Source organism: Phoca vitulina, unplaced genomic scaffold, assembly GCF_004348235.1.
Source record: "Phoca vitulina isolate PV1807 unplaced genomic scaffold, GSC_HSeal_1.0 scaffold27, whole genome shotgun sequence".
NCBI lineage: Eukaryota > Metazoa > Chordata > Mammalia > Carnivora > Phocidae > Phoca > Phoca vitulina.
Genome location: NW_022589730.1, coordinates 26,564,463 through 26,592,320, shown reverse-complemented (window position 1 = coordinate 26,592,320; position 27,858 = coordinate 26,564,463). Strand labels below are relative to the sequence as shown.

At 52.5% G+C, this 27,858-nt stretch overlaps 1 protein-coding gene across 3 annotated transcripts in view; it reads right to left on the bottom strand.

The window, feature by feature from the left end:
* ST8SIA5 (ST8 alpha-N-acetyl-neuraminide alpha-2,8-sialyltransferase 5) overlaps positions 1–27,858 on the bottom strand; it is a 55,607-nt gene that overhangs the window by 9,050 nt on the left and 18,699 nt on the right. For 2 of the 3 annotated variants that reach the window (XM_032422644.1, XM_032422646.1), the window contains 3 exons: positions 14,773–14,865; positions 5,080–5,166; positions 1,471–1,615 (listed from right to left, as the gene is read on the bottom strand). In XM_032422644.1, the coding sequence (XP_032278535.1) occupies positions 1,471–1,615; positions 5,080–5,166; positions 14,773–14,865 (325 nt within the window). The remainder of the gene's footprint in view (positions 1–1,470; positions 1,616–5,079; positions 5,167–14,772; positions 14,866–27,858) is intronic. The other variant, XM_032422645.1, reaches the window with a different exon arrangement.

The window sequence follows — 27,858 nt, the reverse complement described above, 5'->3', positions numbered from 1 at the left end:
CCCCCCCCCCCCCCCCCCCCCCCGCCCCAGAGCTAAGCATGGATTTTATCTTTGTAAATGGTTGGGGGGAAAATCAAAAGAAGAAGATTTTGTGACATGTAAAAATTAGGTGCGGTTCACATTTCAGTGCCTAATAGGAACTAGAGTGTTCCTGGAGCCCAGCCACCCTCACTGGCTCACGGAGGTCTGTGGCCGCTTCGTGCTGGCACCAGAAAGGTAAATAGCTGTGACAGAGACCATATGGCCTGCAAAACTTAAAATGTTTACTCTCCGGCCCTTTCCAGGGAACATTTGGCAACCCTGCTCTAACTCCCTGGGCCTCGGCAGTCCAAACCCATGGCCCTCCGTGGACCCATATGTCATAACCGAGCTGTGTGTCACCCACGGGCACGACCCGCACGAGATGCAAATCCACCTGCTGTCCCCAGCCTCCGTTCCGGGCCTTGCAAGACCCACCTCGTAGAAGCTGGCTTGTATCCATCATCCTCCAGCGCTGTGATGGGGGAGAGTCTGTGTGACCCTCTGTGCAAGTACCAGAACGCAGGGAGCCCTAGGCTTTGTTTCATGAGCCCTCCCGTGGAAGCAGGGCAGCCCAGACCCTCGGATTTCATCCAGAAAGACCTGAACACGCCCCCATTCAGCATGTCTACACACTGGACCCACTAAGTCCTGCTCTGGACCCAGCAGTCTCCAGGAGGTGCTTATGCACACATCCAGTGAAATCTTCCTCCTCTTTAGATGATAACCATCAGAATGAGCTGAAAATGCAGGTTCCAGGGCCCCTTCTCTGAGAGTCTGATGCCGCGATCAGGCCACAGGTGAGTGCATATGCCCAGCCTTCAGTGACCTGAGCCGTTCACGCAGGGGGATCACTTACCCTCTTCCCCGTGGTGGCCAGGGAGCCACGTGCTAGCCCTGAAGAACAACCTAGCTCCAGACTTCTTTTATGTAAAGGAGAACAATTAACATCTAACTTGTTTAAGTGAGATTCTCTGTTATGAGCAGCCACACCTATTCCTAGCCCAAACTCCAGTGTTATGGACAGGGAGACTGAAGCCTTGGAAGACATCATAACATAACCATCCAAGGTCAGCCAATGTGAGATCAATCTTTCTCGCTTTGCTTTCTACTGGTTTGTGATTTCTTGGGCACACCTTTGCATGAACGTTTTTTCCTCCTGCGCCTGCCTCCAGTGGGAGACTTAATCACTGTCCCAGGTATCTTCAGGATGTCCTCGGCAAGCAATGCAATAACCAAAATTCGATAAGCAAAGTCACTCAAAGAGTAGCCAGTTGGCATTCACTGGGCCAAGACAGGAGCCCTGGAGGGCAGTCTGCTGAGCCAACCAGAGCCAGGACGGTGGGTGCGGAGGGCACGGCAGAGGGATGCCACACCCCAAGGGCAGGGCCGCATAGGGCCAGATGGGGTCGCCCCTTTGCCCCGCCCAGACTGCCCTGCCCAAAGCAGCACCTTGGGAAACATGCGGAAGATCTCCTGGTTGATGTGGTAGATGCCGCTGGTGTCCACTTCATACTTGAGCTTCGTCCCCAGGGGGGTGTTCTTCTGGGTGGTGAAGAGGAAGGAGGGGGCATTGCAGCACCTGGACAGAGTGGACCTGCCAGGCAGGAGACAGAGCGGGAGAGACAGGTGATATGGGGCAGAGCCAAGCTTCTGGAAGAACAGGGGGTCATGGAACTGAGGCTCCTCAAGGTGATCAGGGAGCTCCGTGCTCTCCCACCCACCCCTTCCTGCACTCACCCCCCACCCCACACCCCTGCTCATGCTGTTCTTCTGCCTTCAACATGCCTCCCAGTGCCTGGGCCTTTCCTCCTCTCCTCTCACCGTCCTTGCTCCCCGTGAGCTCCCAGCTGCCCACCCCACGGACCTCACTGGCCTCCGAAGACCTGGTGCCCAGACTGGATACCACCTACTTCATCACCTACCGACTCCCTCCCCGCCTGAATGAAAGCCCCTTGATGGCAGGGACCCTGCTTCTCTGGATCCTGCCCGGTGTTAGTCACACGAGTGTGGACAGCCAGCTGCTGGCCATGGTGGGATGAAGCACGCCTCACTCGGGTGCTCATCAAGATCCACTAAGCATTCTACTACTTGCTGGAAATGTTTCTCCAGCCTTGATGGAAATCTGGGGATAGAGAGCTCATCCTTGGGTTCCTGGCCCCTAGCAGACTATAAACAAGGCATTTATCCTGTCTCAGGGGAGGAAAAACCCAAGACAAAATGGTCAATGGAAGCGTGCAATTTCAATCGTTTAGAGTTTTAGGAAGGGGGGTCATCAGAAAGTGGGCTGGTGGGCTGATGCTGGACCACTTCCTGCAGAAAGAGGAGTCGGACTGATTTCCAAAATAGGTTCTCAGGAGTTCACTGTTTTTAAAAAAAAAAAAAAGGCGCTGGCTTTCACTCACAAAAAAATACTCAAACACAAGCTACAGAAGGGTTAAAGCTCAGATGATGCAAGTAGGCTTTACAAAAATAAAAAATAAAAAAATAAACCCTCCTAGGGAGAAGGTAGCTGCTGAGGCAGACTTGGGAGCCGGCCAGGCCAGAGACGGCAGAGTTGTCCGTCATCCCTTGGGTCGCAGCTAGTGCTCCACCTGGTCACTCCCTCTCTGAGGCCTGGTGAGGGGTAGGGCTCTGGGCCCCGCCCTCCCCTGCCCTGGGGGCCCAAAGCCCTCCACAGCTAACAAAGCAGGCCAACTTCTACTCTCTCACATGGGGGCTTTGAGTCCACAAGGCTCCATTTCTTCCAGAAGCAGCAGTGGGTGCCAAGTCCACACTGGCCTCCTCCCCCCAACACTGGCTCCAGACACAGTCCCATGCAGCACCTAGGAGGCCCCAGGAGGGATGGGACACCTTCTCCATGGAGCTGGGATGATGACCACCACCAACGTTTGAGGAGGAGCTTTCTGGAAAGTTCCCCTCCAAGGTCTGGGATGGAAACTTGGGGTTGCCACCCTGGTGTCAAGAGGCTTGGGTTCTAGTTTCTGGTCTGCTCCCACCAGCGGTGGGGCCCTGGTCAGGTGTCTTCCCCAGGCTGGACCTCAGCTTCCTCGTCTGTAGAATGCAGCCTTGGCTGGTCCACCTCTGACCCTCTGTAATTCTGTGACTGTAGGTTGCCAAAGCCAGGAAGGTTATAAAATTATTTTTTATGACTTTCTCTCTTGCAAGGATTTCACTGGGGCGCTCAGCTGTCTGCTGGTCACAGAGGCCTTTCCTGTGGAGTGTTGAGTTTCAGAATGTGACTAAGGCCTCCCAGAGTGGGGGCCAGGCAGAGGCCATGGGTCAGGACTGGCCCATTTAGCTTTGCTGGTCCAGGAACTCAATCTTGTCAGCCTGCTGGAGAGTACTCCATAGAGGGAGACTGACTCCCATTAACCAAGTTCACGAATGACTGATACGTAAACCAGAATGCCAATGTGTCTATTTGTAGGCAGTAGGGTGGGGGAAGGCCTCAGTTAAAGGGCCCCTCTCCTACAACTGGAAAGCTCATGTCCCTCTTCTAGCACACCCCTTCCACGCCACCCACTTCACCGTGCCAGGCTCTTACAAGCCTGAGTTAAGAATCTCATCACGGTTTAATGAGCTTGTGACGAGAGCAAAGGGAGGCCACCCAGTGGCCTTGAAGGTTTTTCCATTTAGAGCCTAGCAAGACCTGATGTCATCTCCCTTTTCCACACCTGACACTACTCCCCGCCCACCCCCCGCCGCCCCCGGAAGGGTCCCCGCTGCCCCGGAGCCTCTCCCCAGGATAGTGCCGGCTGATCCCTGCTGAAGGCCCCTACACTCATCCTCGTTTTTCTTCTGTCACCTCACCTTCCTGTTGCTTCCTTATTCCCTTAGATTTGTGAATCCCAGCAAGGAGACTTCTGGGCCTCTCTCAGCTCTCAGCCCGGACAACATCCTTTTGCATCTCATGGACCTCGTCTAGGCTGGGTGTGGATGAGCCACACCACCAGGACGCTCAGGCCTCGGCCATCCCCGGGGGCATCTGCCCATGCAGTGCCCACCGTATCACCTCTTGCTAAGAGGCAGATTTGGGGTGGCACCTGCCACACAGATCTTGGCCCTGTTCCTGCTTTCCAGCACTCTGCTCCAAGTTCACGTTCGACTTTTATGATGGGGGCATGTGGGGCCTTAGCCAGGAATCTGCAGGCTCATCGGGGCCTCTGGGTTGGGGCTGCTGGCACCTGCTCTTCAGGGGTTACCACGCTAGACATCCTCATTTCTAGAAATGTGCCACTTAAAACCACGACTCGGTCCCTAGATGGGGCCCGGAACTGCAGCGAACTGGAACAAATGACTTCGAAGGAAAAGACAAAATGCTGAGTGTCATTTGCTTTCCACAGCCTCCCGGGTAGGACGGCTGCATGCTGACGGCTCCTCGGTACATGTGAACTCCAGCCTGACTTGCCTGCCTCCGGTTCATGCACACATTCCTAGAATCCCACCGATTCCACCCCGTGAGCTCCATCTGCACCACAACAATACTGAGAGCTCACAGGAGTTCAGCGAAGGAGAGACCCTACAGTTCCCACCGATCAAAAGGAATTTGTGGACACCTGCTGGCTGCTTAGCTCTCGCAGACAGGGGAACCTGAAGCTACAGCTCTTGCCTCTCTGGGAGCTTATAACCTATCACTTTGGGTGAGAAAGCAATCAGAGACGAATCTGCAGCAGGCCTCACACGTCTGGTGCAGGCTGCCCCACGAGGGGGTGCTGACAGGGGGCGGCCAGAGGAGATGCTCAGCGCGCCTTCTCGCTCAGGCCTGCTGGAGACATGGAGCCCAGCACGGCACTGTGACGGGCTGTCGTGGAGACAACACCCCCGACCCCGCGGGGCTGCCGTGAGGACGAAGGGCCGGAATGTGGGGGACAGCCACCAGCAAGGTGCCCATCTCAGCCTGTGCACTGAGTCAGAACCTCCCCATGGCCCAGATCCCAAAGACCAGGCGGGGCCAGCTCTGGGGAAGATGAGCCCGGGGCTGGGCCCTGCGGGCCGGGGTGGCAGGAAGGAGAACAGCACCCACGGCAGGGCTGGGGAGGGCAGACAAATCACAGATACTTGAACTGGTTGGCTTCAGAGATATTCATCGCCCATCTGCACATCTGCAGGCTCTTCCATCTGTCGAACAGCTCCGATTGCTTCACCCTTTGGGAGGCAAGGACAGAAGAGCACGTGAGAGGGGCCAGGCTGGACAGTGTCGGCATTCCCAAACCTCCCTTCCTGCTCCCCAGGGGCCACATCCTGGGCTGGTCCTTTCCACGAACTGTGTTTTCTTATTTGGGGTATTGTGGCTGCTCCGGCATCTGGGGCCTTGCTCATTCCTAGAGATAGCCAACCGCTCTCCTGCAAGCATGCCTTCCACCTTCCTCATTGTCAGTTCTGTCAACGGAGCCACCAGCCTTAAGGGAACTCAGGAACGCCCCGAATTATAGACAAAATCCCCTGTCTGTCCACCCATGTGCGTATCTTAGGGGAGAATCTGAAGCTTTCATTGGCTTCTCAAAGAGGTCTTTGATTCTAAAAACAGGGCAAATACTCACTTAACCGTAAAGTAAAAACCAGGTTCATTCTACCGAGCTGGGTCCCCTGTGTTTTGTTGGCGGGGAAACAGTTGCTCCCAAAGAGGGCAAGCCTCCCCCACAGAAGGAACGCACACATGACTGGTGCGGGGAGGGGTGATTGCCGGAGAAGTCATACCGGATGGCAGCAAAGTGTGTGGATTTTGGAGCCAGAAGAGGAGCTGGGCCCCAGACCCAGTTCAGACACCTCCTAACTAAGGGACTTCAGACAGGGTATTTGACCTCTCGGAGCTTCATCTATATAATGAGCATAATAATAGATTATCACTCACAGTCCCAGATTTGTTAAGATTATTAAATAAAATGATACAATAAAGGGCTAGGCATGGGAAGTGGCACGGAAAGTTCCTGAGAGAGGAAAGTTATTTTTATGGTTAAACTGCACTGCCATGAGGATGCTTGCTCACGATCCCCTGACTTTTCCCTTTTGTAAAACCCATAACCTGTCCTTACTCACTCCTAATTTTTCCCACAAGATAGTAAATACTGTGGGGTCAGGGGGTCATGTCTGAGGTCACTCCCATAAATCCAGTGCTAAGGCACACGGCCAATGTGTGGGAAATAAGTGTTGAGCATATCAATAAATTAGTGAATGAATCCATAAGTCTGAGTTCAAATACAGTCTATAATTATTGATTGAACTCCTCTATATGGCAGGAACTGGGGATAGAGCAGAGAACAAAACAGCCCGCTGTTCCCATGGAGCTTAAATACTAGTAAGGAGGCAAATGGAAAACAGATATGTATGCATATGACAACAAAAGCACAAATGACAAAAGCAAAAATAGACAAATGGGATCATGTCAAACTAAAAAGCTTCTATACAGCAAAGGACCACAACAGGGTGAAAAGTCAACATACAAAACAGGAGAAAGTATTTGTAGACCATATATCTGATAAGAGGTTAAAATCCAAAATAGATAAGAAACTCCTACAACTCAATAGCAGAAGACCAAATAACCTGATTTTAAAATGGGCAGAAGTGGGGCACCTGGGTGGCTCAGTCAGTTAAGCATCTGCCTTTGGCTCAGGTCATGATCCCGGGGTCCTGGGATTGAGCCCTGCATCAGGCTCCCTGCTCAGCGTCCCCGCTGAGTCTGCTTCTCTCTGTCCCTCTGCCCCCCACACCGCTCGTGCTCTCTCTCCTCTCTCTCAAATACATAAATAAGATCTTTTATAAAAATTAAACAAAAAATAAAAATAAAATGGGCAGAAGACTTGAACAGACATTTCTCCAAAGAATACATCTAGACGGCCAACACGCACATGAAAAGGCACTCAACATCACTCATCATCAGGGAAAGGCAAATTGAAACCACAACGAGATATCATCTCACACCTGTTAGGATGGCTAAAATCAAGAAAACAAAAAAGATCACCAGCGTTGGCGGGGATGTGGCAAAAAGGGAAGCCTGGCACAGTGCTGGTGGGAATGCACACTGGCACAGCCAGCATGGAAAACAGCATGGAGCTTCCTCCAAAAATTAAAAATAGAACTACCCTATGATCCAGCAACTCCACTTCTGGGTATATACCCCAAAGAATTGCCATCAGGATGGGAAAAGAACTAGGTGCACTCCCATGTTCACTGCAGCATTATTCAGTAGTAAGCAGGGCATGGAAACCAGCTAAATGTCCCCTGATGAGTGAATGGATAAAGAAAATGTGCTACAGAGGTACCGTGGGATACTCTTCAGCCTTTCACCAGAAGGCAATCTGCCATAGGTGACAAGCTGGATGAATCTGGAGGACATCGTGCTGCGTGAAATAAGGCGGTCACGGAAGGATGTACATGACATGATTCCACTCACAAAGCATCTAAATAGTCGATCTCAGAGAAACAGAGAGTAGGATGGTGGTTGCTGGAGGCTTTGGGAAAGAGAAAGGGGGAGCGTCTGGCTGCTCCACGATCTACTTATTCTAATGAATAAGTGCTAGAGACCCATTGTACAACTTAGTGCGACATTTAACAATACTGGATTATACGCTTAAGAGGGCAGATCTCGTGTCAAGTGTTATTACCCCAACTAAGAAAAAGAAAACAGATAATAATGCCATGTCAGGGAGAGGTGAGTGCTATGAAGAAAAATGAAGCAAGGTAAAGGAACTAAAAAGTGACTGTTTCAGAAGGGTTGGTCAGGGAAGGCTTCCCTGAAGAGGAGAACTTTGTACAAAGAACTGAAATGGCTGGTGTGAGCCATGTACACATCTGGGGAAGGAGTAGTCCAGGCAAAGAGAAAAGTGAGTACAAAGGCACTGGGGCAGGAACTTAGTTGGCAGGTTTAAGGAGCTGGAAGGAACCCCTCCTTCCAAGCTGATGCCTTCCTTCTGGCTTCCCCAAACCTCCCACAGTAGCCCTCACGTCTCAGGTTAATGTGACATCAGAAGAGAGGCATTACATAGCACCCCCCGCCTCACCCACTCTTCCCTCCCCTGCTCTCTGCAACCCATAGGCCCCTAGAACAGCACCCGACATGGCCAGTGCCTCAGATACCTCCTGGAAACACAGTCCTCGCAGGACTGCAGGCCGGAGTCCCAAGTCCAACTGTCAAGCATCTGGGTCCCATTCTCTGTGCCCCCAATGCCTGTCACACGCTGGACAAAGGCTGGGGCCCGAACACCAACCTTGAATCCTGGCTCCATCCCCAACTTGCAGTGTGACCTTGGACAAGTCATTGAATCTCTCTGAGACTTGGATGCTTTATCTGTACAACGGATATAATAACCTCTGCCCTGCTAATCTCCAGGGTTGTCAGAAAGATCAAATGAGATAATATGCATAAAAATACTTTATAAATTGCTTTACAAATGTAGAGATCACCTTTACTTTAAAGATGAGGGGTTGACCCCAGGCTCTGATCTCCTTTCTCTGCAGACACCACTAAAATTCCAGAAGAGGAATAAAAAAGTTATAGACCTACCAGATGAATAGAATGATGGCAGTGGGGGGAGTTCAGTGGAAGAGAGATTTCGACAAGTGTGTGGAAGGAGGAGGGGGGTCATATGGAGGGGTGACATGGCCCAGAGACAGAGTCCAACCCCATGGGCCATTTTTAAAGGGGGTGGAGGGTGGAGATGGGGCATGGTGCTGAAAATGAGCATCAGCTGTAAGTCTGTATCCAGAACCATCAAACCCACCCCCACAGCAGCCAAATATTCAGTGTCCAGCAGAGGGAGGGGACGGATTGAATCAGACTGTCAGTTCCTACCAAAAAACAAAAACAAAAACAAAAACAAATTATCATTCCCAGTGAAAAGCTTTGGACATTCTAACAGCAAAAGGAGTAGCATCTCCAACAATGACTCTTGAAGAAGGCCTGCTCTCCTACAGAGTTCCTAACAGCTTTTTCTTGTTCTAAATTTAAATATGAATAAGATAACCAAGGATCACCAGGTCAACTGGAAGGAAACAGATGAAGACAAACCATGGGATATTTAAAATATCCAAAGAGAGGGGCACCTGGGTGGCTCCGTCCGTCTGTCTTCGGTCAGTCTGCCTTCGGCTCAGGTCATGATCCCAGGGTCCTGGGATCGAGCCCTGCATGGGGGGGGGGGGGGGGCGGTCCCTGCTCAGCGAGGAGTCTGCTTCTCCCTCTCCCTCTGCCTCTCTTCCCGGTTTGTATTCTCTCTCTCAAATAAATAAATAAAATCTTTAAAAAAAAAATATCCAAAGAGAAAAATATTGGAAGAACCAAATACAACTTTAAAATACTCTACTTAGTGTCTCCAGAGAGTCTAAAAGACATGACATCCTTAAAGATAGGAATAGATTGCTCTGAGGACAAAGAAAGAGCTCTGGGGTGGGAACAAGTTCGTTAAAAGAACTGGAAAATGAAGTCAAGGACTTTTCTCAGAAAGTGGAAGCAATGGGCAGAGACAGAAAAAAATGGCATCAAACAGGGAGCGCTACATGAGCGATCCAGAAGGTCCGGTGTACAACCCTTAGAAGGACCAGAAAGAGGAAGTAGAGAGGAATGGAGAGAAGGAAATATTTTATTTTATTTTATTTTTAAAGATTTTACTTATTTATTTGACAGAGAGAGACACAGCGAGAGAGGGAACACAAGCAGGGGGAGTGGGAGAGGGAGAAGCAGCTTCCCGCGGAGCAGGGAGCCCGATCCGAGGCTCCATCCCAGGACTCTGGGATCATGACCTGAGCCAAAGGCAGACGCTTAACAACTGAGCCACCCAGGCGCCCTAGGCAATATTTTAAAAATCCAAAAGAACGTTCAAGAGTTTGGACATGAGCCCCGGATGAAGAGGTCCAACAGCTGTCTATCCTGAAGCATATCATCCAGACATTTCAGAACCACAGGATCCGGAAACAGTCCAGAGAGAAGAAAACAGGTCGCCTCCAAAGGAGCAGGTGGCATCATGCTCCCATCGCCCTGGATACTAGAAGGCGATGGGGGAAGTCTTCAGCGCATTCGGGGGGAAAATGATTTTCTCCTAAAATTCCAACCCCACCAAACCAACAATCAGGTATAAGGGAAGAATTAAGTCATTTAGACATAGAACTCAAAACCTGACCTCCTACCAATCATTTGGAAATGACTGGAAGATGGGTAGAAGCAAAATGAAGGTGTAAACAAGAAGGAGCTATGGGTTCTCCACAAAACTGAATCCAAGCAGAGGAGGCAGGGAAGGGAAGTTCCCAGGACATTGGCGTCTGGCCCAGCAAGAGAGCAGGCTGTCCACACTGGAGCACAAGGATAAAGAGAAACTCTGAGGGGAAGGCTGGTTGGAGAGGCAAGCAGAAACCCGAAATAGGGCATAATAGAGACAAAGAGTTCAAGAAGGAAAAGATGAGTAGAAGCTCCAGGAAAAAAAAGGGGAGGGGGAGGATGTACAAGAAAGGAAGGAGAATCACTATCTTCTGTTCTTTAAATTTTAGAGTCAACCTAGAGAGGAAACCCCCAAAAAAGGCTTGTTATGGGTACCAATAGAATGACCTTTTAAAGGTAAATACACGGACGACAGGAACCAAAACATAGGGATGATTTTAATAGCCCCATCTTACAAAGTACAGGCTCAAGAGATACTGCCAGTATTTGGTAGAACCAGAAATAAGTTACTCAGGCAATCTATAGACAGAAGAACTAAAAATAGCACTATCCCCCAACCCAGAAGAGTGGGGAGGGGGTGGGGGTGGCATAAGGGGGCTGAATCCTCACCCACCAAGGCAGGACGTCAGTGCACGCGGCAGTAAGTTGAGAAATAACAGCAGGTGCGTGTTACTGAGAGGTGTGGAGGTAATGACCAGAAGAAACAGCCAGAGTCCAAAGGAGCAGGCTGCAGGGCAAAGGTGTGGGGCAGGGGACAGTGGCTTTTTATTATTACCAGCTTCTCGATCCTACTTGATTTTTCCTGTCATGTGCAACAGATGGTGAGGATAAGGAGGTGATCGTGACCATCTCTGTTCTTTCTCCCCCGTTCCTCCGCTGGCCTCCTGTTTCCACCCAGCTCTCCTATATGTGCCCTGCCCACGTCCTGAGCCTGTGCAGGCTCAGACTCGGGGGCTCAGAGACGCCTGGGCACGAAGGGGCCTCCCAGCCTCTGTTCCTGGGTGCAGCGCAGGCCTCCCTACCCCAGAAAGATGGGGAAGGGGCTGCAGGAGAGCCCCCAGGGTGACGTCCCAGACACCACCCCCACCTGGTGGCAGGAACTGGCTCCAAAACCAAGAGACTCTAGAATGACTACCTTCAAATAAATAATTTGTACAAGTATTAGTGATGACGCCTTTCCTAATAAATCAGCACAGAGTAACTCCTCCTGCGTCTGCCATCGTCAGGGACCAAGGTCTTCTCCATGTGGGAATTTTCCGGCTAACTGGTTTCTACCAGTGTTTGCAGCAATTTTGGATCAGAATCATTCCCAGATGAATCACACCCCTCCCTGTCTCCTCAGAATGCAGGCTGACATTCTTACGCCTTAAGGGCCTCCCAGCCCAGCCGCGCAGCCCCCTCCACACACAGATGGCGACTTAACCTTTCCCGGATGACTCAGAGTCTCCACTGGGAGCAGCGCTCATGGCCCCGGGCCAGAGCACAATGAGGCCCGCAGGTACCCGGCTGATGCTAGGACCATTCAAGTCCGAGGCTGGCCTCTGGGATCTCTGATGTCAGCCCTGGAGGTCCCACCGAGCTTCAGCTTGTGGGGCCAGGAAAGGAGACGTCAGCCTCATGCCCGTGCCCCGCAAAGAGCCTCCGCCTTTCCTCTCCTCTCACAGCCCCAGGGCCACCAGGGCCCAGACTCCCAGGGTCTAGGGACCTCGCGGAGGTGAAGGACACAGGGTGGCGCAAGGCCCAGGGGTCACCAGCTGGGACAGCTGCTCAGCTCAGGAGACCAGAGCGGATGCCGCAAGGCAGAGAGGAGAGCTCCAGCGTAACGTGCAGAGCACCAAACATGCGTCCCTGACGAGGGACAAAGGTGGGCACCGATCATGGGAAAGGTGAGGTTCCTCACCCCACCCACAACATTGTGATGCAGGGCCCGGGTGGAAGCTGGGATAGGGACTGTCAGGGGCTGAATCGTCTCGCCCTCAAAACTCCTATGTTGCGATCCTAACCTCTAAGATCTCAGAATGTGACTCTTTGGAGACAAGGTCTTTAAGGAGGTGGTTAAGCTGAAATGAGGCCATTAGGGTGGGCCCGCATCCAGTATGACGGATGTCCTTATTAGAAGAGGAAACGAGGACACAGGTACAGAAGGAAGTCCATGTGAAGACGGAGGGAGAAGGCGGCCATCAGCAAGCCAAGCAGAGAGGCCTCCTCAGCCAACCCTGTCGGCACCTCGATCTCAGACCGCCCGCCTCCGGAGCTGTGGGATCTACCAAAGTGCCCGGCCTGTGGTGCTTGGTTATGGCGGCTCTCACCAGCTCACAGAGGGGCTAACTCGAACACAGAGGCAGTGCATGGCTAGAGGAACGGGAAGTCACCGAGAACGATGGCCCACTTATGGGGTCTCTCAGATCTTCGGGTCTAGACTCTGAGGTGACCATGAAGAAACTATCTGCATTTTATAATTTAAAACGAATTTATTTACCTCTGAGGACACTAAGGCATGCTGTTAACAAGCCCTGGCTTTCCAGAATGGCACATTTAAGGGCCCGAGGTCTTTGAATTCCGGGAAAAGACAAAGGATCTCTGCTTAGGAGCTGATGAATTTGGCTCGTGCCTGAGGTCCGGATGGCCACGTTTGCCACTAAATCCCAACTCCTCACCGATCACATCACACACGCGCCACCGCCACCTGCTTAAAGTCTTCCCACGGGTTCCCGCGGCCCTCAGACAGTGACAGAATCTGAATCCCGGTCCGCACTGCATGGCCTCACCAGGTCGGGCCCCCGTCTGCCCCTTCAGCAACATGGCTCCCGTGTCCCCCCACCCCACACACACTGGCATTCAAGCTGCCCTGACCCTTCAGAGCGGGGACACAGCAGGCTTCTTCCCGGCACAGGGCCTTTGCACAGACTGTTCCCTCAGTTTGGAACCTTCCTGGCCTACTTCCCTCCTGACCGCCCTTCCAACAGGAGCACCAGCATCCCTTCCTCAGAGAAGCTTTGCCTGAAAAACCCCTCCCCGCCCCAGCCCAAGCCCAGTTCCCTGCCATCCCCTTGTGTCCCTAGGGTAAGTAGGTATTACTGTCTGCTTCCCTGCTGGGCTGTGAGCTCCATGAGGGCGGGGACCATGGTGCACGGTGTGCGCTCAGCGCAGGGCTGGGTGGGGTTGATGGGAGGGTGAGCTGCCTCCCGCGTTTACCTCTAGAGAGGGTACAGAGCCCTTTGGTTAGTTCAGGACCGTAACGCAGCTAGCCCCAGCTGGACGCGTCCTGGGAGCTTCCCTGCAGCTACTAAACTTCTGGATTCTGAATGACAGCCCCGAAAACCTGCTGCAGCTACTGCCCCTGGGGGTGGGTCCAGAAGGGGAAGAAAAGGGAGGGAGGCATATGAGCACTGACGGAGCACCTATTATGTGTGCTACTGTGGGCGTGGACTGCAGGGCTATCTGCTCTCACATACCTTATTTCAACTAGTCTTGTGGTGACCTGTAAGAGCTAGGTAATAGTGTCCCAATTTTTATAGGTAAGGAAAGGCTCAGAGAGGTTAAGTAATTTGTATAAAGATGCAGAGCTGGTAAGATCCCAGGTCTGCCAGCCCCCCAGGCCCATGCTCCGTCTATGACCCACACTGCATGGGAATCGTGTCAAATGGCGAAAGGCGCAGCGGCTGCTGCCTGGGGGCCACGGACCGTGATCCCAGGATTGTGTCGGGGGCCCATGAGTCCACAAGAGCCCCCAACACCACCTGAGTCTGAATAAACTATAGTCCTTCCACATCCAGATAGGACTGTTTGCAAATACATATGAATTTTACTTGAAACCCAATGCCCTGATGAGCACAACAACGTTCCTCTCGGCGGGTGATGAATTCGTGGCGGCCCCATGTGGGAGAGAAGGCTGGCGGAAGCTCCCACTCACTGAAATGTGCAGCGTATAATGTGCTTTTTCTCCCATAGGTTGTAAAAGAGCCATAGGTGTTGTACTGTTGAGTGAGGAGCAGAAACTACAGTTCTTTTGTGATTTGTGAAAAATAAATAAATAAATAAAGCATATCCGTGCACAGGTGCTGGTTGATGCGGACTCTGGGGAGATGCACAAGGACACCCGGGGTGCCTCTGAGGAGGACCGAGGGGCTGTGAGGGGAATTTTCACTATACGCCTTTTTGTACCACTTGAATGCTGTATCATTTAAATAATTAAAAAGTTTTTAACTAATGACCATAAAATGTTGAAAAGGCCATAGCAAGAGGGCACTGCTTAACCCTCCACTCAGAGTCCTGAATTTCAGGTAAGATGCTCCCGTGCTCTCTCGGCTTCCATACGGGAGGAGCCCGGGGATGATGTCTCGGAAACTGGTAATTGAGACAGGGACTGAATCCCCTGAGTCACCAGAGGTGACCTTGCAAACTTGGCCTTTTTTTCATAGAATGCACAATTATCCCTGCTCTCCAAATGCCGGAGGCCCGGGGGAAGGAGATCTCATTCTCGCTTTGTGGGGTCCGTGCCCCCACCACCCGCCTCCCCCCCCAGCCCTGGGGTCCTGCCTGCCATTCTCACTCTGTGGGGTCCTGCCCCATCCCAGGTGCCCACCACCCACCCCAGCCACACTCACATGGACAGCACCTTCACTTCCAAGATTTCGTGCCTCAGCTCCAGGCATCTCGTGGAGTTATATTCAAATGGGCCCTCGTAAAATTCAAAGTACCTGGGAACCAACGGGGACAGAGGTTACTACGCGAAGAAGCCAGCCAGACTTTGGGGGCGGACTGTGGGGCTCTTGGTGGGGGCGGGTCGATCCTGGTCAAATTAACAGAGCGCACCAGCCCCACCCCAGCAGATGGTGGGGGGCCCCCAGGACTGCTGGGGCCCTCTGGCTTGATCACTGGGTGGTTGATTACTCCCAGCACCCCACTACCCCAGGAGTGTAAGCCTTTACAAGGCATGAACTCATCTCAGCAAATCATGACATTCAGAAGCAGGTTTGGTTCCAAATTAGTGGCTGCAAAAGAGAAGGGAAGGGGGAGGATGCCCCAGGCATGGTCTCATTCTCGAGCTTCTGGTGAGGCAGCACATTCAACCCTTTCCTGCCCCTTTCTCCTCCCCATGGGACAAGAGCACAGCTAAGATCTGCTGCTTTTTCTACAAGTCAGTAGCTCACTTGACCCTCATGCTCATGCTGTGCCTAGGTGAGGCTGACATTTCTTTCTCCCCATTTGGCAGCTGAGAAAGCTGAGGCTAAGGAGATGGAGCTCAGGTCCCATGAGCAGTAGGACCGGGCCAGGCTTGGGCTGGGTCCCACCACAGGGGAGCCCAAGCCCTTCCCAACACCGGCGGGCTCCACGCATGCCAGAGCCACCTCAGGGTCCCTTCTGCAGCTCCACGCAGAATCCAGTTCCAGCCAGTGCTTGCTGAGCCCTTACCTCAGGCCAAGTGCTTGCTGTGGATGCATCCACTTTTCATCTTTAGAACTAGCCTACGGGGTAAGTGATCAGCATGAGCATCTGGAGTTCACTCACTCGCCCAGAGCCACGTAGATGGTAGATGGCAAAGCTGGGACGTGAGCCTGCACTTTGACTCGAGGCTACTCACCTATAAGGACAGCTGGTGTCCCCTGAAAAGGGCCCTGTGGCCTCCCACAGCCACTGGGTGAGGAGACCTTTAAAGCTGCCCCCTCTCACACCTGAAGTTCCCACCTGCCCAGAGAGGGAAGAGTACCTGCCCGATGGCTGGTGGGTGGAGGGTTCCCACAGACATAAAATATAGCCATTCACTGCTGAGCTCAGCCACGGAGGCAGGATGGGGCCTGTCCTCACAGCCTCTCTCTCTGGAGGTTGCTCAGAAAAGGCTGGGGGATTGGATCCTGGAACAGCTCAACACCAGAGAATCCAGAAGCCTGCAGGGTTGAGCCACTCTAAATGCGGGGTCAGTGCCCTGGCGACAGGTGGCTCTGGCGAATCAGAAGTGGGAGCAGTACCCAGGCCTTCTCCTGGGCCCTGTGGGCCGTGACTGAGGATTTAAAATAAAATCATTCCTTGAGCACTTCCCAGAAACCTTCCCGACACATGGGGGTGGCTACTTCCCATGTGTTCTCACACGCCTCATTTCCGTGTCATGGATGTACTGCTTTACACACAGAAAGGCATTTTACCCAATAAAGTGGCTTCTTCTTAAAATACCTGTATTTAAATAACTTTTGTATATAGTATCATATTTAACTCTTCAAATTATATATTTTAAAATATTTGTTCTTAATTTTCATATAATTTAATGGTTAAGGGTTAAAGTTATATTTTTCAGTACTTTTAAGTAATATTTTTAAATATTAAAACATTTTATACAATAAATTGGCTCCTATTGACAAAATGAAATTGGCTCCTTGTTTTCATGTCATGAAAGAATTGAAGTAGAATTCCTAAGAACTAGGCATTGTGGATTCCCAAAATATCACACTCACCTTTTTCTGTTTCCCCGTGTTTTGGAACTCCTTTGTCTGTCTTTCTCATCTGACAAACCCAAATTGATCCTTCAGTACCCAGCTCAAATGCCCCCACTTCTGCGAAGCCTTCTCTGACCCTCACTCCTGGGGTCCCTCTTACTTTGTCTCTTAATTAAAAGCAAATATAACATTTTTTTAAATCAACATATAATGCATTATTTGTTTCAGGGGTACAGGTCTGTGATTCATCAGTCTTACACAATTCACAGCGCTCACCATAGCACATACCCTCCCCAATGTCCATCACCCAGCCACCCCATCCCTCCCACCCCCTCCACTCCAGCAACCCTCAGGTTGTTTCCTGAGATTAAGAGTCTCTTATGGTTTGTCTCCCACTCTGGTTTCATCTTGTTTCATTTTTCCCTCCCTTCCCCTATGATCCTCTGTCTTGTTTCTCAAATTCCTCATTATCGGTGAGATCATATGATATTGTCTTTCTCTGATTGACTTATTTCACTTAGCATAATACCCTCTAGTTCCATCCACGTCGTTAATTAGAGCAAATAACACTGTATTATAACAGTCTGTTTATGTATCTGTTTTCCCTTCCAAACGGTGTTGTGAATATCTCAAACACCGGGATTCTGTCTTTGTTACCGCTGTACCTTTTGTACTACAGATGCTGGAAAGCTAAAAACTACATTTCCCAGACTCCCTTGCAGCTAGGGTGTGGATGCAATTTAGGTTCAACCAATCAGAAGCGTTTACATGAGACTGATTCAGAGCTGTTATAATAGGTAAAGAATGACGCGGCCCCAGGCACTGTTTTGCTGGTGCGAATGTAGCAGAAGCGGCATGGCTCTTGGAAACTGCAGTGGTAGCAGCACCCTCATGATTATATTTCTATGTAAATATACTACATTTATTATTATATGTTATTTATTATTATATATTATATATAAACTGCAGTGGCACCACACCCTCATATTGTATTTATATATAAATGCATTATATTTATTATTACATATTATTTATTATTATTATATATTATATTCTTTCCCCTAAATAAATCCCTTTCTGCTTTCACTAGCTCAATGGATTCTGTTACCTACAATTAAGAACAAGGGATGAGGCCACCAGAAAAGTCCATGACCTTGGCTGTAACTCACATCATCTTCCAGTCACACAACAATAAATGAGGTCTGGTGTCTTATCACAAAGAGCATCGTTTGCAACCAGAGCCATTGGCACTAAGTCCTTTGGAATCGACTGGGTCATCTGAATCCATGATCTCAGGCTGCTACAAAGAAAAGCTCCAGATTCATATGGTGCAGGAGTTATTTAGGAGAGACTTACCCCAGTGGTCTCAGGGGGCTGGGAGTCTTGCAGACACATCTTTGTTATGCCGCTAAGCCAGCTGTGTGACTTTGGTCAATCGCTTGCCTGCTCTGGGCCTCTTCTTTCTCCTCCTTAAAATAATCTGTTTGAACTACGTGATAGCCAAGGGCCCACGCAGCACTACAGTATGATCCCTCAGTGTTTCCCACTCACTAACCAAGCCAGAATATGACTGTCGATGGATGATCCACAAAGACGAGGAAGAAACTCGCAAAGACCAGGCAGCACCACCCTGCCATCAGGCAGCCCCTCCAATGTCTCCATAAGGCCCTCCCCGCCTTACCTCTGGCAGCCTCCCCTCGGTCTCCCTCTCTCCTGAATCCCCAACCTCACCCATACAGGGAACTGGGAGGTACAGTGATTCCAAATGGTCTTGTGCTGTGTGTTTGGTGGCTATTCGGTGGACAGGCTTTCAGAACGGGGTCACAGTCCTTCCCCACCCCCCATAAGCCACCCTAGGCCCATCACTTTTGTGAGCCTTACTTTCTTCATCTGTAAAATACACACACACAAAAAGTGCAGTTCATGTGTGACAGGGTTGAGAGAAGATATTGATGAGAAATTCAGAGAAAGTCCCAGGACAATGCCCGGCGCACAGCAAGTGCCCAAGAAATGTTCACTCCTTTCTTGCTCCTTTCTCCTGCCATTAAAGGGCAAGAGTTGCCCGAGAGTCAGCGACTTGCTTATGGCTCCTCGGCTGGCTGATGGCAGAGCTGGGACAGGCACAAGTACCCTCAGGAAGTTTCTCTGCTGTCTCATTGGCTGGCATCCTTCTTCCGCGGCTACCAGGAAACCCCTCCCCGCCACCCCGTGGCTAGAGCCCGTGCTGTGCTCTGCTTGGATGCGGGGACGTCCCTGATCACCCGTCTCTGCTGCAGACCCACGGATAAACTGTGTTTCTGAGGCCTTAACATCTGGGCCTTGTTGACCCTGGGGAGACTGTCCCTCCCAGGGCTAGCCAATTCCTTGAGATGGTAACCACCTGTGAGCACCTTTCTTATGCAAACAAACCAATCCAGAGCTCACAACCCCCCCCACCACCACTACCTCCCATGGGGGGCCTCTTTCCCCCTGCCCTAATCATCCCAGGGCCAGGTACCAGACAACTAGGGGCAGCCTTTATGCCCCGGAGCCCAGTGAAATTATTCAGACTGATGACTCCCAAGCCTGTGTACCTGTCTCACCTGTTTCTTCCACAGAAACCACAGTAGAGGCTCTTGCCCACTTTTTCCCGTCACTCCCTCTGCTCCTGACCACCCCCCCACCCGGGTGCTCCCCAATGGTGTGGCGTGCCTCCTGTCTCTGGGCATCTGTGGGTATAAAACCCTCTTCTTTCCTGGCAATGACTCCCACGTCTGTGTGTCTCACAAGGCACGACTATGACAAAGCCCAGCCACCCTGAAAACACTCCACGTGGTACCCCAGCCAAGCCATCAAAACCACGCCCTGCCTAGGGCGACAGCCCTCGTTTTCCCAGCTGAAAATGGAGCTAATAGCTCTTGCTGACGTCCCCATCCGACCTGGGCTCTGCTTCTCTGGCCTGCCCTGCTCCATACCAGTCTCTAAAGATACCTAACTTGGGGAAATGAGATTGTAACAAGCGCTGCCAAGCCTGCCCCCGCATTCTGCTCCTGACAGGACACCTGCGTCCTGCATTCTGGGAAAAGCCGTGGTAATCCTTGTTTGGCCTGGACACAGACTTCTATGCAGATGTCAAAAATGAGGCTTCCGGTTTCTTTGTGGAATGACATGGGAAGATGCTCGCATGACAGTGCTGAGTGGAAAATGCAAGTTACAACACTGTGATCTCCCAAAGGAATGGGACATACATATGTGAAAGCCCGGGGCAAAGGGAAAGGCCATAACAAGGCACTAACAGTGGGCTTCTTTGAGTAATGGGACCATGCACGATTTTTAAAAATACTTTTCTGTATTTTTATGTTTTCTGTAATGGGGTTATGTGATTTTTGCGTTATTAGAAATCACCAATAAATGCCCTTTTATTGAAGTCCTGGATCTCCCTCGAAACAGCTCAAGCTTCCCCTTAACCTGCTATAAGACTGAGAAAAGCAATTTCTCCCACCTTCTCAACTCCATTAGCCTCTCAAGGTGAGTTAGTCACTGTCTCTTCTTCCAGTTCTGGAAAGGTGATCTCTGCCCAGCTCAGAGGCGAGGGGCTCAGTATCACATTTGGCACCTCACAGGTATAAATAGTCTGAGCTGGTCAGCCCAGCGGCATCTCAGATGCCACTTGGCTTCCGGCAGCCACATCCGGGACTGGCACCAAGCTGTGTCCGTCCTGCCCCATCTCGGTGCCCTCAGGGACTGCCGGGGGGGCAGCCCCTGCTGCCTGACCAGTGGGTGATGGCCTCCCCTAAGGGAGAAGACAACGGCAGAGGTGACCATGACAGCCCTCCTCCTCCCCAGACTTGGGCTCTGGCTTTGCAGGCTGCGGAGGCCTCATTTCAGCGTGCCCAGGGGCCCGCGTGCATCCCTGCCAGCCTTTCTCCGCAAGCCTGTCCCTCAGCGGGCTTTCCTGTTGGCCTGAACCCCCTCCAGAGCTTTGTCGGGGCCATGGCGTCTTTCTTGGAGGCCATCGTACTTTGAGCCCCGGCACCACTGGCCAGTACAAGATAAGGCCCTTGCATTCAGCTCACACCAGCTAACACTGCCTTTCCTCCCCAGGTGCTGATGGTGTTCAAGAGAACAGGAGCCCAGGGAGGTCCCGACATCCTGCAAGAGCTTCCACCAGCCCAGCAAGCAGGGAAGCAGCCCCAGCTCAGCGATTGGCAGCCCTGGGCTCCTCTCGAACCTGGTGCAGAGTCTCAGGGGACCACAGAGTGGTTTATTTATTCCACACTGGGTAGGAACCCGGTGAGGGTATGACACCTCTGTGCAAATTAGGAAAAAGTACCTTTTTCTCCAGATGAATTAGGCCATGTGCCAGTCACATGGCTTATCAAGTGAGAGTGACCTGCTGGCTAGGTATCTTTGTGCAGTGCCCACCCTGCACAACCATCCATGGCAGCCTGATACTGAACTCTTTAACTTTGTCTTGTTTAATCCTCCCAACAGCCCTATGAGGCAGGCATTGTTTCCCCATTTTATACCCAAGACTCAGACTGCAAGCGGTAAAGCAACTTGCCCAAAGTCATTCAGCTAGTAAATGGGGGCGCTGGAAAGGGCTTTCCCAGGGCTTTCAAGAGCCCAAACCCATGTTCTTCTGTCGCGGCAGTGCACTCCCTCTCCCTGATTCTGACAAGCCACAGTTGGTGGGGGGAGGTTCTTGGTGAGCAGCCCCCTCCCCTTCAGGGAGCTCAGCGCTATTTCAGAGCGAGAACAGGTGCCATCTCGAGACAGCACGCTACCCGTCAGAGCAAATGCACCGAATACAGAGTCTGCAAATTGCAGCCTGACAATTCAAAGGACTGCAGTGTCTTCCCAAATAGGTACAGAGAGAAGCGAGAAGGGCTTGGCTGTCAGTGACTACAGGTCACAGCTGCCAAGGGGAGATGCTCCCCTCCCCGGGGCAGGGGCTGGAGAGACCTGGCTCGGACCCTTGACTAGATGCTGGCTCTCTCTGGGCCACCAGTTCCCCATCTGTGCACGGGAATCTGCAGAGGTATTTGAAGTATCAGAGCTGGAAGCTAAAAAAGCCCGATGTTGGGAACGCAACCCTGATAGTCCTGTGATTAATCTGCTCCCGGTGTGAACTTCACTGGGGTGTCATTCCTGGCATGGGGTGGGGGTTGGGGGGGTCAGGGGCAAAGTCTTTTGCCCCTCCTCCCCCCCTGCAGCCAGCGGTTTTTCGGGGCCCCCCGATCCAGTGTCTCGACATCCCACGCAAGAGGACACATGCGGTGGCCTTTCCTTCTGGGCTGGACCAGGGAGCCCTGAAAAACTCCTCTGTGTAAACTCCAGCCCACCTCCTGGTGTCTAAACTAGCACTGGTTCCCCTACTGCCCCTGCCCCACTTCACCACCCTGCCCCCCAGGGGCCCATGCCACAGGCGGCATCCTCTGGGTCTCCTCGCCCTTCGCCTCCCACCCCGCTTGTCACCTCTGTGCCCTCTGGCGCCCTTCTCCCCCTCCCGGCATGAGGGGCGTGAGTCAGTCCTCTTTTCTCCCTGGAGGCGTGTCTCTGTCTGGAACATTCTTCCTCACCGTGTCTCTCGGTGCTACCTGCTTATCGGCCAGAGCTTTCCCCTGCCCTCCCTCTTCCACGCCCCAGCACGCTCCAGCTCCGTCCTTATTACACCGCACTCTGCCCAACACCCCCATTCCCAGGCCAGGCCCCTGGACGGATGGCTGTTCTCCTCTTTCCTCACCGAAGATTTACTGACCCACTACTGCGTGCCAGGTACTGGGAGAGGCCGGGAGGCCGTGATGACCAAGCCAGATAAAGCCCCCACCCTCACGGACTTCCAGGACAGGAGACAATGAAATACGAATGCAACACAGGGCCAGGTAGGGATGAGCGCTATAAAAGTAAAGCAGGCGAGGGGGCTGGAGGGCACCTGGAAGGGTGGTAGGAGGTCAAGGACGGCCTTTCCGGACAAAGACAGTTGGAGCATCAGCAGGGGTCCAGGAAGAACATTCTAGAGAAGGAACGGCAAATAAATACAAACAGGCTGAGGACGGACAAGGCCAGCGGGCTGCAGGGACAGGGCCGTGGGGTGGTGGGCGGTGAGAGGAATCGAGGCCCGGGGCTGAGCGGCACCGGGTCCAGCTGGGCTTGGGGGCCGCTCGATACAGCAGCATGCTGAAGCGGAGGAAACGCATGGCCCGATGTGAAAGCTGCCTCTGGCCACCGTAGGGAGGCCACGCCGTCCAGCCAGAGCAGACAGGGGGATGGTGGACTGCGCCAAGAGGCAGCAAAGAGGTGCGAGGAGGAGACCGAGCAGGACATGCGTTAAGGATAGAACCAGCAGGATGTGTTGATGGTAAGACTGCAAAGGTGAAAAAAAAGGAGAGAAATCAACGTAACTCCTAAGATTTTAGCTTGGACAACTAGTTGGATCACAGAGCCGTTGCAAGAGGAGGCAATGATGGAGAAAAACAGCGTGGGCCTGAATCAAAGGAAGCTTGCTGAGACTGTTAGGCATTCAAGGGGAGATCATAGGTAGGCAGTCAGAGTCACACGTCCGCAGCCCAGTGCAGAGGTCAGGGTCAGAGATACACGCTCCAGGGTCAAGGGACAAAGGACTTAGAGAGATCTCAGGGGAGGGCGGAGAGCAGAGGGCAAGCCTGCGGCTCCGACAGACATTCGGATGGTGGCAGGGGAGACGGGCCACCAAAGGAGCCTGAGAAGGAGAGTTGTGGGAAGGAGGAAAATCCGGAGATCCCAAAGACACAGATGCCAGGAGCAGAGAGCATTTCCAGGACAGAGGGCCAGCTCCGTCCAGAGCTAATGATGCCAAGGAAGAGGAGGAAAGAGAAGGTCCCACTGACCTAGTGACTAGGTGGTCGTCAGTGACCCTGACAAGAGCAGATTCAGGGGAGCAGGAAGGCAGAAGCCCCACTGGCACGGGCTGAGGTGAGAACGGAAGTGGGAGGTGCTGGGGACAGTGACGGCGGAAGTCTGTGTGATGAGCGCTGGGTGCCAAGGACTGAATATCTGTGTCCCCCCAAAATTCACATGCTGAAATCCTAACCCCCAAGGTGATGGTATTAGGAGGTGGGGTCTTTGGGGTGATTAGGTCATGAGGGTACAGCTCTCATGAATGGGATCAGGGCCTTTATAAAAGGGACCCCAGCAAGCTCCCCCACCCTCTTCCCACCATGTGAGGGCACAGCAAGATGACAGTGGGCTCCCACCAGAACCCAACTGTGCTGTCACCCTGATCTCTAGCATGCAGCCTCCAGAACTGTCAGAGACAGGGCACTGCTTACAAGCCACCCGGATCTGTGGGACTTTGTGGAGGCAGCCCACCCGCACCGGGACAGGGAGCACGTGAAGACTGTCCTGGCTGAGGTGGCAAGAATGACATTTCCCCCGACGTGGGGAGAACCAGCCAGAGTTAGAAGGAACACACCTCAGTGTTCTCTGAGACTCTGAAGGCCCCAGTGGAGGGTGAGGGAGGGAAGGTTTACACTCCACACGAGGAGGCCTGCGTGGGGAGGACAGCCTCTGTGAACCCCATCGTCCCCATCCCAGCACAACCTTTATGGCCTCGATGTAGCAAGTGCAGGCTATGCATGACTACGTGGATTGGAAAACTGGGACAGCCCCGTGTGCCTTACCATCTGGGTACCCCCTAAACTGCTTATCAGGTGGATGCTGGGTCCTCCCGGCCTGACTCCAGCCCCCTTTTTCTTTCCATTCTGGGAGCTGACCTGGGGTGAGGCCCTGACAGTCACCCTTGACCATCTGATCTGGAAATGAGGCCCAGAGAGGGAAGTCCTCATACCCAGCTGTGAGTCGGGGTGAAGCTGGGGCCTGGATCTACCCAGAAGGTCCCTCTTAGGGACCCCACTAGTGACCGAGCAAGGCGGGAGCTTACCAGATGGGAAACTGGGGCACAGAACCATTCACCTAAGTGGTTATTTGTCCAGGAGACTCAATTCAGACTCAACCGAGGGCCACAAAGCTCGAGGTCCAGGTGGACTCATGGGACAACACCACTTGGCGAGTCCCAGGACACCCACAACCTGGCCTCCACAGACAGCCTCCTGCCTGTTGGCCACCAGAGGTCCTCGTCAGGTACGTGGGAGGAGATGGGGAAGCCGCACCATCTTTGTTTTGCTTTTCCAGCATGCAGCCCAGAACATTCTGCCAAACCTGATTCTCCAAACTCTTCTCTGTTGGATGGAGCCCGAGAACTCCATCCCTCTTTTTATTTTTTATTTTTTGTCCTTTCCCACAGACTTAAAAATTGACCACAGAGGGGGTAGGAGAATGACACAGAAGATGGGGGGGTGGGGAGATGAGAGACCCTAAAGATGGAGCAGGACACCCAACCCTACCCAGGCTGACCTGTCCACAGCCCAGGAAGAGAAGCCCTCTGTCTAGCACGGCCTGAGTCCCGAGACTCTGGAGCGGAGGATGCTGTGTGGGCCAGCTCCATCAGCCACCACCTCTAAGTGGGGACTCAGTATCCTCATCTGGAATATGCGGGCAATGACAGGACCCGCCTCAAGCACTGGAGGGTGAGGACTGAGTGCAGGAACAGGGGCAGGCGCCCAGCACGGCACCTGGCACACAGTCAGCCCTTACCTGCCGAGATCCCAGCCAAGTCCTGCCCCTCCACGGAAGCACCTCTGACCTCCACGCTGAGCTCTTGGCACATCGGTGCCATGCAATTTATTACCTAATTATATACCGTCTTGAAACAATTAGGGAACCACTGAATACAGCATAATAAGATGGTAATTGAATCGCAGCTCTGAAATATGACCATCCCGAAGCCCACACGGCAAGGTACCTGCTAGACACACAGGCAGACCGCACCCCGAGGGAAGGGCTCTGGGGCCCTGGACTCTCACCCGGCTCACTCTTCCGTGGAGCAGAGTCTCCTGTGTTATCGGTTTGAGGCTGGCTCTTTTCTCCCACGGCTGGTGCTACCCTCCCGCTCGGGAAGACCCCTGCACCCCAGCCCGGAAGCCCAGCAACACGGGGCGCATGCTGTCCCAGGAACGGGCAGCTTGGATGGGCAGCAGCCTGGGCAGTTTTGCTCCAGACATCAGAGAGTGGGCTGCGCACTGCCTCTTGCCATCCCACCACAGCCCAGGAGGGCCGGGGCTGTACAGGACCTGGGACGGGGGCTGAGGAGACCGTCCAGCCAGGCCGCCTGTGGGCTGCGTCTGAAGCGGGAGGTTCTGGAGGGCCCTGGATGTGCTTGCACAGGTGGTCCAGGCCGGTTCTCGGGATCTGCGGAATGCCTGCGCAAACACGGAGACGTTTATGTGCACCTGCCGGAGAGCTGAGTGTATGTGAAATGACAGAAACAGCCCTCCGGCAGACACTTCTTACAGAATGTACAGGTAAGGGGGCTATCCAGGAAGGCTTCAGGGAGGAGGTGGGGTGGGAGAGGGACACTGACAGGATGATAAGGACTTGATGTGGAGCAGGGTCCAGGTGGCAGAAGCTGAGTGAAGCCCTTTGCGCTGCGGCTACGGGCCTGGCTCAGAGTCAGCACCTGGGGGGACTCCTGGCCCAGCTGCCCTCAGCCCCTCTGACTCGGTCCTACCCCCGGGACATGCTCACGCAGTGCATGCAACACTCCCACCCTGCAGGACCATGACCACCACGGGCGCTGCTGCCTGCCCCTGCCCTCTGGGCCGTCCCTGGGGGGCCCGGGCAGAGGGCTCAAGGCACTGAGCCGTGGAGGACACGGGCGCTCCCCACCCGCTCACCTACCGTTCCAGAACTGCTATGGTGCTCTGTGCACGGTGTCTGGGAGGGCTTCTCAGTCAGTCACTGCAGGAGTGTATATTCTGCCTTCACTGCCTTCTCTCTCCTGCTGAGCCAGCCCCCTCCCCCTCCTACAGGCTGCCCAGAGCGCTCCAATGGTCCTACCCCCTGCTCTTCTCAAGAGAACGTTCTCCCATCATTCCAAACTGTGAAGGAGTTTATGATTCAAAGTGCTTCCCCTCTGGGGATTAATTTTCAAAGACAGTGCCAGAGACAGATTTATTCAAAGGAATACATCTCTAAGGGAGAATTCGGGAACCCCGAAATGTAAGTTTGCTTTTTTTTTTTTTTTAACCAACAGCCTTTACTGTGCGCCTGCTTAATTCATTATTTTATTCCATTAACATGTATTGAGCTCCTACATGCTAGGTGCTGCCTGGGTGCTGGGGCTTACATCACTGCCTAGTGCGGGAGACAGAAACACAAACATAACCCCAACATGATGAGAAGTGTCTTCAAAGACCTTCCTGCTTACGTTCAAGGCACCCACTTAAATAGCAGCATTTGCTGATTCAAACTGAGTCCTATCTGCTCACTAAAACAGCTCCCTGGAGGACTCTCATTGGACACTTTTAGACCTGCACTTGAAATTAATAAAGCTGTATGTCGATGTATATTTTATAACTCACACACTTTCCAACTCAGCCTGGACTTCCCCTAGCTCATGTCCAATGAGAAGACCTGACCGCAGCCATTCTGAGCACTCTCTGGCCTGGATTTTCTTTGTGGTCTTATTTGGACTTTTCCAGACCGATCGCTTGGACCTGCTCCTTCTCCCAAGACTCCTGTTTGAATATACAATTTATGAGTCATTTGCTTTTTCTGCCTCTCTTTATCCTCTGGTTATATATGGTACCTGACTTCCCCTCCAACCGTGTTAATAATAAATAACACACTTTACCACACCACGACACACCACACAACTATAGAGAGCAAAATATGGCATGCACTGAATTATTCAGGAGGTGAAAAACACCACAAAGCACATCACATATTCCAGGTGTGGAGACTTGTTCACCGGGATGATGTACTTTCACCCTGAAGAGCACTTTCCACAGCGGCATTAGGCCCCCTCTCCCCCCAGCCCTGCAGATCTGCTGCCAGGAGCTGTCCTACCCATTATGAAGAGGGCAGAAGCCACTCCTACGCCGAGGTAAAAAAAAAAAATCTCCAACATACGGTTCAGTTCTAATTACATTAACCATTATTTCCCACATGTGGGAACGATGCATATTATGGTTTCTCACATATGTAATAATACTTTGGGGGGTCAACCAGAAATTGCGATCTGACGTTGGAATTGTCCCAGAAGACGTTGGGCTGTGTGCTCATCACATTTGTTCCATGACTAAGGGGGCTCTGGGTCAAATGGCAGCTCTCCAGAAGGAAATCAGCTCAGCTGCGGAGCACAGTGACAAAAGGGTGCCTTAGTTCTGAAACCAAATGGTTAGA